Genomic DNA, 12450 nt, shown 5'->3' with positions numbered 1-12450 from the left:
GCGCCCAGTGCCCAGATCGACACCGGCACGGAGCAGAGCTCCCCAACAACCGCCCACCTTCGCTGGCAGCGCTTTCTAAGGCGAGTCCCACTTCCCCGCTGAACTGGGCAGAACATGCGGGGGAGGAGTGGGCCTTAGCGTCAGGGCCAGAGAACCACCCTGACTCCATCCTGCACGAGCTGCTGATGTGGAGAAGCAGGAAGAAGGAATGCCTGCCTGAGAGCACTGGGGAGATTCAGTAAGACAACATACCCTGGAAAAAACAAATACGTAACAGAACATGGTGCAAGCCTGTGACTGCATCTCTTAGTCGTCTTTCTATTGATCTGTTTACCTACTTCCCGTTATCCCTCACAGTGGGTAAAATACCACCAGCCACAAAATACAGCCTCAATTAGTATTTCTGGTCAACTGATATAGTTACCTGATTTTGTTTAACTATAAACATGAAGACTAGAGGTTTTCTCAGATAGTAAATAAATTTTTTAAATAACCACCATTCAACCCAAAATAGTAGGCTCATTATGTTTCCTACTCTAATAAAACACCAATAAAGTTGTTTTGCTTATTACTCTGGCCCTGGAATCGTTTGGAAATCTTAACACAGAGCTATCCTCAATTCAATGTTCCCAAGGCACGAAAGTCAGGAACACAGGCTTTCTGTAAATCCATTTACTGCTTTAAAGTTGTTAGCTGTTCAGCAGGTACAGGAAAGTGTTTTTAATCAAGAAGGAAAATATTTACATTTGAAATACAAAGAACATTTGAAATTACTCCTGGCTGACCTCAGGCCCGCGCCTGCACGCCCAGGACCTCGTATCTGCGCACCATGTGCCTCCTGTGTACTCACTGAGCAGTTAGCTGCACCTGCATTTTCTGCCGGCTTTACTTTGATGTGGGGCTTCTTTAAAAGCTCTCTGCGTTTGTCCAGAGAAAAGTCTCACGTTTTTTGGAAAACCAATGCAGCCACACTGTTTCCAGATCGGCCTCCGAAGCTGAACTTGGGTGTTGGCAACACTTCGAAGAGTTCAAATCCTGTCGGACAAAGTTCAAATACTCTTATTAGGGACTGAATTCCACAGTTAGAAGAAGCTTGTAGTAACTGTACTTTCAAGCCCTTTATGAAACTATGTGATTCCAAACTCTGAATTGTGACCGCATTTCATTTTGTGACGTCTCAGTTCTCCTGTGTGTGTATGTGATGTGTGTTCACCCGAAACACTCTGAACTGAACAAGGAGCAGACGAGACTGAAAACAACCGCAGAAGAGGCTCCTTCTCATGCCTCCTCCTCCGCTTCTTGGTTGCCGGCCCTTCCCCTGCGCATCTCCTTAGCCTACGCCACCTGCCTGCAGGCAGCAGCCACCACGGGTTGAGTTCTTGCCAGGCAGCAGGCACTGTGTTGGTGCTTTATATGTACTAATGCAATTGATCCCCAGCACACACACAAAACCTTAATACAGGAAGGTGAGTAACATGGGAGTAAAAACGGGTAAGATGAAGTAGCTCTGGAGATGATGTGGTGACGGCTGCACAACAGTGTGGGTGCACTGAATGCCCTGAGCTGTGCCCTTCAAGATGGTTAAGTGGCAGATCTTATGTTATATATACAGGGGTGAGCAAAAGTAGGTTTACAGTTGTAAGTACGCAAAACACAAGAATTTATTCTTGCATTATTATTAATTATTGTATTACTTATTATTATTAACCTACTTTTGCCCACCCCTGTATTTTACCACCAAAAAAAAAAGTTTGTAACCAAAGATCAAGACAAGGAACTAGTAACTTTCAAAGTAGCACTGTGTGGTGGGAAAAAATAACTAACTTGTAGTCGAAAGTCCTGGGTTCAAGTCCCAGCTCTACCACTTAGTGCAAGAGATGGTGGTCACATGACCTTACACAGCATCCCCAGGTTCTGTGCCAGGGGGTTCAGACACCAACACTCCTCTCCAACTCACAGTGACTGTGTAAGGATCACAATTAGAGAATGTGGCAGTTTCCTAAGCTATAAAATAAAATAAAATTTTAACATTTTACTATTTTGTTGTATTTCTTTCTTTTAAAAAATAAGACAAGGCAGGAAGGTCACTCCCATTACCCATGTTCCCTCAGTGATGGGCAATTGGTTCAGGAATTATTTTTTCTTTTGGGGGTGTCTTCATTTTCTAATTTCCATGCCTTGAGCTTGAGCTCAAATAAGCAGCAAAAATGTTAAAGGGATATATATTATTGTATCAACTGGTCTTTTATACTTCGTTTCGTTTACATTCTAATTCATATTCTTAATCAAACTTCAGCAAATCTTAAGAAATAACTAAATATTAAAATGTTCAAAAACTAGGCACAGAAAACTTTTCCATAGAAGGACAGACGATGTAAGAACCTGATGTTTTTTAACACTGGAAAATGGGGCCACTGAGGTAGATGGATGGGGACACACCTGTATTTGTTTCTGCAATTTCACTTATGCTTAAAATATTTCATAACAAAAATTTTCAAAAGAAAACAGAGCCGTTGTGACTTTTCCAGGACAAATCTTTTCCCTCCCTGGACTAGCCCCGCAGGATGGAAGCTATATGTTTCAATGGATAACACAGCAACATATGAAAAGTGGTTGCATTTTCAGAGAGAGACAGCAAATGATCTTAATTATTTTAATCTATATTCTTACATGTTGGGGTTAATATTACTCCTTTTTATTCATAATGAATCTGGATTACTTTTGTAGTAAGATAGGTTTTTGGCTTTTTTGTTCATTCAGTAGTTGTAAGAAAGACAAGTTCCTTGGACAGTAAATTAGAACATCTAGTATCTGGCAAATGTTTCAAGGAATCCTCAACAGATCAAATGGCAACACAAATGTTTATATAACTAGGCTCTAAAGGAGAAGTGCACGATTCGCTTCAGTGGTTTTATGAACATTTATGTTTCAAATAAGGAAAGAACCGTAAAGGCTGGGAAAGCAAGCACTACCCTGAGCCAAGGGACCAGGGCACATGTCCTGAGGCTGTGACAGGCCTGTGCGGGGCGGGGCAGGGCAGGGCGGGGCGGTGGGGCAGGCTCCCATCGACCTCCACACCATGCTCAGAAGAGGCTCTAGCGCATGTCTTCATTTGGACGTCACTATTTCTCTAACATTTCCTGTGGCAACATTGAACTTAATATATATGTGTTTTTTCTTTTACATTGATTTCAGAGAGGAAGGGAGAGGGAGAGAAACATCAATGATGAGAGAGAATCATGGATCGGCTGCCTCCTGCACACCCCACACTGGGGATGGAGCCCACAACCCGGGCATGTGCCCTTGACTGGAATTGAACCTGGAACCCTTCAGTCTACAGGCTGGTGCTCTATCCACTCAGCCGCACCAGCCAGGGCACATTTCGCTTAAATTCCATATTCTGCTCTAAAACGGAACCTGAGTTAAGGACTTGGCCAGCAGCTCTCAGCACAGAGCCATGCAGTACCCTGCACAGGCAGGTCCGCTCCTCATCACACACAGGCTGCCTGTCGGCGGGCCCAGGGCTGCAGCACCTGCATCGAGAGCCGGAGGCCCTGCCCACACAGCGCCGCTCAGCACTTACTAAACTGCAGCTTCAGGAAGAGGAAGGCCTACTGACACGGCCTCCGCGGTTCTAAAGGAAACGCGCTTCACATGGAAGATATAAAGTTAATGACAGGCAATAAAGGACAATAAATCACATGGACTTCTTGCTTTCCAGGGGCAACAGCAATGAAGCCGCTGGCTCACGTGTCAAGCCTCACACACTTCAGGTTGTACGTTATGAACCTGCTAAAACCACTGCGCGCACAGGATGTGTGCTGTGTCCCTCACCCCTCACCCCTCAGCCCCCAGAAAACCACCTCTAAGCTAAGTGCACACCCGCCCATGAGCTTTGAGGTTCAAAACCTGACCACAAATGTAGTGCCATCATTTATACTCCATCCTGAAAATCCCCCCATTCCTTTAAAAACCTCAATCCTAAGCTGAAAGGATTCTAAGGAAAAAACAAGCAATGGCTCGAGGTAAATTCTCAGGGAACGTTCCCAGAAAGGCCCATGCTCTACAGGAACGAACCGGCAGGCGAGGCGTCGCTGAGAACACGCGAGGAACATGCCAAAGAGCAAAAACCATTTGTGAACAGATGACCCACTCCTTTCTCACAGAACCCCCACTTAGGAGACACGGCACCTATGATACTTTGTTCACGGGGCAAAAGAGGAGCCTGTCCTGGCACCAAAAATCTTGAAAAAGGTAGAGATTCCCTCAAGAATGAACAGGTGGTATTTCTACTACCAAGTCCCTGTGTGTTGTTTCTGTGCAATGTTACCATTGTTCCATATACACGGAAACAGCAAGAAAACCCCCAATACCTACATGGCCACTAGAAAGACACGTGTATAAAATTAAAACACATGAGGCTTTAGAAACACTGCTTCCGTCTGCACAGCTGCTGGCAGCCAGGGTAAAGGCAGGAGCACAGGACATGAGCTTTCTTTGTTTGCTTCCAAGTCATAGATTATGCAGCTTAAAGAAAGAACCCAATGTTTATAGGCTCATAAATTTTAGTGCTTAACTGCCAGGATTTCTTGGAAATTTTTAGACAGGACTCTGGATCTCAACCAGTATTACTTCTTTGCTCTTTGCATATACAGTTAAAAGCATTACCAAGGTTATTAACAGAGAAGAAAAGTAGGCAATTCCCACAAATTGGAAAGTAAAACACTGTAGCACAAGGGGAAAGCCTGGTTAAGGGCATTAAACCTGAGGAAACACATGTTCAAACAGCACAGCCAATTACCTTCACAGAATTCGTTCAGCAACTCTTCCTTGGTCCAATTACAGGAGGTTATTAGGAAAAAGCCGTTCGCCTTCAACACCCTGGAGAGAGAGTTCACATACTGCTTCCTCTTCTCAACTGCATTGTCAGGATTCAGGCTTATGGCATCAAAAGTCCCTTTGTCAATACAAACGTGAAACCCAGACAGCTCTGTGGGAAGATTCAGAAAGTCTTCTACCTACACGAGAAACCAGTGCCTGGTGAGAACAGCTACCACACAATCTTCACTGCGTTAAAAGTGATCCATGAGAGCACCCATTCGTTCTGATGGCAGTTTACATGCGATAAACGTATTTTCAACTTCATGGTTCACTTTTATGTGCTTCGTTCCAAGATCATTAAAGCTAAGAACAGTAAGACAACAGTGTTTCCTGGACTCCGAATCTCTACAAATGTGGAAACAAATCAAAGCCAGGTGTGGGGCCTAACGCCGCACACAACAGAGCCCACCGTGACTTCTGTGGAAAAGTGGAGCCTTGGAGATATTCTTAAAAATGACAACAATCATCGGGAGCTCAGACAGGCCCCTGGACATAAGAGGATTTTCAGCGAAGACGACAAGTTGTCTGACCTGAAGTCAGAGGGAAACGAAAGTTCTTTTGCTTTGACTCAGCAGCTCACAAAGCAGCGAAGGGACGTAACGAACAGCACGAAGCTCACGAAGCTCCACGGCTGTTCCCGCCGCAATGACTTCACTTCACAGCCATCATTCACTTTAGCATCTCATTCATTCTCAGTAACCGATGACATCATAAGCACTCGAAACAGTGAGCTACCCAATTGCATAAAATATTCAAAGTAATCTGCCCATAAACTTAATTCTGAAAAGCTACTTTGAAAAAGTAATCACACAATTAGCTGATAATTATTCATATAAGCTTGGTCGTCATAAATAATGTATTATCCAAAGCGTCCTTACTGTCTGACTTGAAAATGAGACCTTATGTTTGTATACATTGGAACATGGGTTTCCCCTCCCTCACACCCAAGTAGTCATTGTACCACATCTAAGAGCTAAGTTTGGAGAATTTTCTATCCTAAGTGCCTGTATGAAAGTACACATTTATTCAACAAATATTTCATAGACATCTAGTAAATGCAGGAATTTTTCAGGCCCTGGGAATATAACCGCAAACAAAAGAGAGAAGTTCATGGCAGAAGAATATGTTGTACATTCTCTAAAGGGGAAGACGTGACTGAGCGGGGAGAGAAATGTGTGGGAAAGGGGTCAGGAAAGGCCTCACGATGGAGGCAACATTCGCGCTGAGACTCAGCGAGGAGGAGGAGCCACGCAAGCTCACACCTGGGCAAAGCGGCTGTAGGCAGAGCAGCAGGGATGGCGCCGGGAGGACAGGCCTGACGTGTTTCAGAAGCAGAGCCGGGACTCAGCACTGGGATAAAGAGGGAAGAGGTGAGAAGCGAGGCTGCGGAGGCCGGGGCGGCGGGCAAGTGCAGGTTCCACCCTGAGTGCAACAGGGAAGCGCCTGGAGGCTGGGGAACAGGAAGTCCCAGCGCTGGTTTGCATTTTATTTTTTATTGATGTCAGAGAGGAAGGGAGAGGGAGAGAGGGATAGAAATATCAATGATGAGAGAGAATCATGGATCGGCTGCCTCCTGCACGCCCCACACTACGGATCGAGCCTGCAACCCAGGCCTGTGCCCTGACCGGGAATTGAACCCTGACCTCCTAGTTCACAGGTCAATGCTCAACCACTGAGCCATGCCAGGAAGGCCTGGTTTGCACTTTAAAACACCAAGCTGGTGCCGCTTCGGCAGCACACATGCTAAGACTGGAACAACACAGAGATTAGCATGGCCCCTGCGCGAGGATAACACGCAAATTCGTGAAGTAGTCCATATTTTTAAATCAATCAATCAATCACCAGGCTGGCTGCCCTGTGGCAGAGTGGAAATGGGGAGGCCACATAAGAGGCTACTGTAGTTGCCTGGGCAAGGAATGATGGTGGCTGGGATTTGGGAGGAAGCAGTGGAACTATCGAGGAAAGATTACGTTCCTGATTGCCTTTGAAGATAAAGCCCTGGCTGGTCTGGCTCAGTGGAGAGAGCGTCGACCTGCAGACTGAAGAGTCCCGGGTTCGATTCTGGTCAAGGGCATATGCCCAGGTTGCAGGCTCGATCCCCAGTAGGGAGCGTGCAGGAGGCAGCCGATCCATGATTCTCTCTCATCATTGATGTTTCTCTCCCTTTCTCTTCCTCTCTGAAATCAATAAAAACATATTAAAAAAAAAAAAAAAAAGAACCAGTCATTGCATTTGATGGGGTTCTTTTAGGAAAAAAACAAACAAAACAGAATTGGATACAGAACTTAAAGGAAAGAGAGGAATCAAGGAAGACCCCTTGGGTTTGGGTTAGTGCAACTGGTAAATGAATGGTGGTATCATTGGAAATGGGAAGGGCCTTGGGGGGATGCAGGTTTAAGTATCATTTTGGACTAAGTGCGAGATTATTAGCTATCCAACTGGAAGTGTAAAATACGCAGCTTTCATAGAATTCTAGAGCTCAGAGAAGATGCCTGAGCTAGAAATATCAATGCGAGACACATCATCTCCTCAGCGAGCACAGAAATAAACGAGGTATTCTTTGGTATTTCCCCACTTTATACATTTCCCAGTTTTTGATCTAGTGACTCAAACTCGGGGATTATTTGTGTGTCTGCAGACACGAGGGCGTGGGGAAGGGATGAGCACATTTGCACATGAGGAAGAAATGACTTCCCTAGCTGACTAGACTAAAAATTTAAATAGTCACTTAAAATCATTGCATTTTGGATTGTTTGATTGATATACATTAGCAACATTTACATTTTATAACTTTTATTAGAAATAAAAATAACTTATGGTAATATAAACAATACTTACCTTCAACGTAATGTTAGATAACCCTTCTTTCTCTATAATACTTCTGGAAAGCTGTATTGCAGAAGGCGAGTAATCAATGCCAGTAATATTAGAGAAACCGAGTTTTGCCTAGAGACAGAGAAGTAATTTTATACTTTAGTTTTAAAATGTTTTGATAGCCTGTTTTGCCTATGAATTATAATATTCCTTTAGGACTGGGACTGTTTTATTCACTTTTAATAGACCAAGTAATGTATACCATCCAATAATCTATAATGTTTAAATTTTATTATGGAATCAAAACAGAAACGAAACTGAAAATTTAAATCTATAGAATGTGACAATTCCTTTGCTTTTATATTTTATTTATTTTTCAAAAGGAAATTCATTTTCTCAAAGCCAATGAGAATACTTGTATGTATATTTCAGCCCTCAAGCAGAAAAGTATAGCGTTAATTTCAGATGTTGACATGCTCTGATTCACACATAAATCGAGCATAAATTTTACTTAACACAATTAAGTCATATGAATACATTAAACGCATATGAAATAAGTCCTTGATTTAAAAGTCCCTTTAGCCCAGCCAGCCGTGGCTCAGTGGTTGAGTGCAGACCTATGAACCAGGAGGTCACGGTTCGATTCCCAGTCAGGACACACATGCCCGGATTGTGGGCTCGATCCCCGGTGTGGGGCATGCAGGCTGCAGCCGATCAATGATTCTCATCATTGATGTTTCTCTCTCTCCCCCCTCCCTTCTTCTCTGAAATCAATAAAAATATATTAAATAAATAAATAAGTAAGTAAATGGTAGAGATTGTAAGAATGGATTAAAAAAACATGCCCTAACTACATGCTGGCTACAAGAAACTGATGAGTGGCTACCTAGGGGGAAGGGTGTGGCCATACAGATGGCAGAAGAGAGGTTTCTGGGAGGAACTACTCTGTATCCTGTGATGATTGTACGAATCTCTACATGTGTTAAAATTCATAAAACTGTAATAAAAAAAGAATCAATTTTGCAACATGTTAATTTTTAAAGTTTAAAAGGAAATTATGAACAAATTCATGCCAGTAAATTTTTAATTTAGATAAATGGATAAATGTCTTGAAAACCACAAAACTGACTCAAACCCTACAAAAACATCTCCACGCCCAGAGGCTCTCACCATGATTCTTCCAAAGGCTTAAGGAAGAAACAAAGCTTCTCAAAGAATAAAAAGGAGACACGTCCCATCTCATCTTATGAGGCCAGCATAACCTTTATACAAAAACCTCACATGAAAATTGCAAGTAAGGAAAATTACTGGCAAATTGCTCATGAAGCTATACAAATCCTAAGCAAAATACTACTAAATCAAATCCAGTAATACCTGAAAAAGATCATACAGCACAATTAAACTTGGTTTACTTCAGGGACAGAAGTTGCTTTGAACATTGAACAATCACTGAAATCATGTCAATAAAAATGTCAATTGAAAAAACTGAGGACCCCCCCAAAAAATCAATCAACTCAACATTAATAGAACCAAAAAGAAAAATCATCTTATCGAAGAAGGCAACTAATCAAATTTAACGCCCATTCATGATCAAACACTCTTAATTAGGAATATAAAGGACCGTCCTGTCTGATTTAAAAAAAAACACGATAAAAACCTACAGCTAACATGTTTAATGGTGAAATATTAGAAGCTTTTCTTTTATCATAGGCAATGTTACAAGGCGAGCTGCCTTCACAATTTCTATTCAACACTGTACACAGCATTTTAATATACTTTATTGATTTTTTACAGAGAGGAAGGGAGAGGGATAGAGAGTTAGAAACATCGATGAGAGAGAAACATCAATCAGCTGCCTCCAGCACCACAGCACACCCCCTACTGGGGATATGCCCGCAACCAAGGTACATGCCCTTGACCAGAATCGAACCTGGGACCCTTCAGTCCACAGGCCGACGCTCTATCCACCAAGCCAAACCGGTTAGGGCTGTACACAGCATTTTAATAAATAAGATATTGAGGTTGGGATAGAATAAATAAAATTATTATTTACACATGACATACACTACAGTAAATTTTTACACATATACTATGGTAAACTATTAGAAAATGAAATTTAAAAAGCATAACAATTACAACAAAAAAATCTAGGAATCATTCTAAGAGAAGATATGTAGGGTCTCTACAGAGAAAACTACAAAGTATTACCGAAAGAAAATAAAGAATTAAATAAACGGAGGAGCGCATCATGTTCATGAACTCGGAGACTCAATGCTGCAAAGATGTAAATCCTCCTGCTCCTGCAATCTCCACCCAACTCGGACACTGACTCTCCAAGCCCCTCTCCCGTCCCTCTCCCCAGATGTGTCAGGGCCCTGCCTAGAGCCGGGCTGTCCAGCATCACCCTCCCCACGCTGGGCTTCTCACTGCTCACCTACACGCCAGGCCAGCCTCTAGGATACTGTGAACAACTCAAGCACAAGAGCTAAATGTTCATGTTGCCACTGCCCAGCACAAGGCGTGGCACATGGTTCTCATTCAGTACATTTCACTGTTGTACACACATCCTCACACATGACACAGTAAAACCCTCCTTAGTCTTTTCCGTCCCCCACGGCAGGTGGCACAGCACGGACACATCATAGGCCCACGACAGGGACGGCACAGCCAGTGATAGAACCTGTACCAAACCCAGTTCCATGCACAAAATGCTCTGTTCCAGCCACACGCTCACCCAACATGAGGCATGTGTGTCCCACTGGGGGCGCAAAAAGTCACCTTCCTTTCAGACACAGAGATTTCTGGCGTCTGAGCTAGAAGGAATCACCATGTCACAATCTTTGAGAAAGAACTGCAGCCCAGAGAAATCCAGTGGTTTGGTCGAAGTCAATGCTGTGGCGGGAAGGGCCAGGACTAGGACTCAGACCCCTTAGCTTTTCATGTAGTTCCTTCTCCCCGTCCCTGTGGCCTCCCTTTTGTATCTGGTGACTCTCAAAGTAGGTGGCATGCTTGCTTCCCTACTTTAACTTAGATGGTTAGTATCCTCGATTGCAAGTTTCCTAAGGGTCATTTTAAAATTTGGCTGTAACACAGGAATACTAAAGGTACCAACAAGCTCAACCAGGAGGACACCATTTCCGGTTCCAATATCCAGCACCGCAGCATCCAAGGGGATCTTGTGTCTCTGCATCCACCTTAGGAGTCGATTCACACTCTCCTCCCCAAACCTGTTAGGAACAGAGAACTGGTTAATCCAACACCAGCGGGACAGAGCCGGGTTACAGCGACGTTCCACTGCAGCAGGTCATTCGTAGACTCCATTAAGCCATTCTGGAAAGTAAAGGTACTAACCGTGACTGCTTAAGCTTCATCTTCACTATTATTTAGGAAAAGACACACCGAAGAATAGAACAGAATACATAAGGTCGGTATGTTACTTATTAATGTTTCTCTACATCAGCATTAACAATTGTATATATTAATGGCTCAAAATGTTACTGCTTATTTAAAAAGGACAATTATAGAAAGAGAGTAATTTCCTAATGCTATCATCACATTTAAATCCGGGTCATTAAAAGACAGAGGTTCTTTAAATCCAACAACTAGAGCCAGAATTGGTTCAAGGTTGCCAAGATTTTCAGCCCATCTCTCTTTGGGATACACACTTAAAACATAAAGACACACACACACACACACACACACACACAGTCTTCCGGATTCCACTATTTTCTGTAACTCACCAGATTTCTCCTGTGTCTCCATATTCTTGGAAAGTGTGCAGTTCTCGCTCATACACAGCATCCCAACTACAGAAATAATCAAATGCAAAGCAAGATTCCTGAGTTAAACTGAATTAAATGTATATTTCTAATAGGTTACAGAGATTTATGACGGACATTGAAAACATTATTAGTGTTATGCCCGACCTGTGTGGCTCAGTGGTTGAGCATGACCTATGAACACATGAAGGTCACCATCCGATTCCAGGTCAGGGCAGGAGCCCTGAGTTACAGTTCCATCCCCAGTAGGGGGCGTGCAGGAGGCAGCCGATCCATGATTCTCTCTCATCATTGATGTTTCTATCTCTCTTTCCCCTCTCCCTTCCTCTCTGAAATCAACAAAAATATATTTTTAAAAAGGAACTAATATTTATCGTTAAAAAGTAGCCCTAGCTGGTTTGGCCCAGTGGATAGAGTGTCGGCCTGAGGACTGAAGGGTTCCAGGTTCGAATCACGACAAGGGCACATGCTCGGTTTGCAGGCTCGATTCCCAGTTGGGGGCGTGCAGGAGGCAGCCGATCAATGACTCTCTCTCATCATTGATGTTTCTATCTCTCTCTCCCTCTCCCATTCTCTCTCTGAAATCAATAAAAATTAAAAAAAATTAAAAAATAAAGCAAAATTAAAATACATTAGTGTTATCAATGAGTTCACATAACTCAAATCTCTTAACATCTCAGTGTTTAAAAAATGAAGACAGACAAGCATAGTAAGCGTACACATGTAAAGCACTTACAACAGTATCTGACACATAAAAAGGCTGTTTTAGCTTAAAAAAAAAATACAAATAAGTATTTGTTCGAGGATCCCTTAGTCCCAAACACAAGTCCAAACTTCCAGTCTAAAATGTGGGGAAACGGGGATTTTTCTACCAAGTCAGTGGCTGCTCCCAATGGACCCCCCCCCCACAGATAAGCGCTGCTTGCAGGATGTGCTAAGATGTACCCTTATTTCTTTCAAGTCCAGCTCTCCCCCC

General features: G+C 43.1%; 1 protein-coding gene across 1 annotated transcript; it reads right to left on the bottom strand.

Annotated features, from left to right (window-relative positions):
- Positions 1 to 657: 657 nt before the first annotated feature.
- Positions 658 to 11506, bottom strand: METTL10 (methyltransferase like 10). The gene is made up of 5 exons (XM_014528859.1): positions 11436 to 11506; positions 10804 to 10922; positions 7720 to 7827; positions 4802 to 5018; positions 658 to 1035 (listed from the first exon to the last, which is right to left on the bottom strand). The coding sequence occupies exons 2-5, from the start codon at positions 10858 to 10860 to the stop codon at positions 941 to 943; spliced, it is 477 nt and encodes a 158-aa protein (XP_014384345.1). The 5' UTR covers positions 10861 to 10922; positions 11436 to 11506; the 3' UTR covers positions 658 to 940.
- Between the last annotated feature and the right edge of the window lie 944 nt (positions 11507 to 12450).

This window comes from Myotis brandtii, unplaced genomic scaffold (assembly GCF_000412655.1).
Source record: "Myotis brandtii unplaced genomic scaffold, ASM41265v1 scaffold656, whole genome shotgun sequence".
Taxonomy (NCBI): domain Eukaryota; kingdom Metazoa; phylum Chordata; class Mammalia; order Chiroptera; family Vespertilionidae; genus Myotis; species Myotis brandtii.
This window is presented reverse-complemented; position numbering and strand designations above follow the sequence as displayed.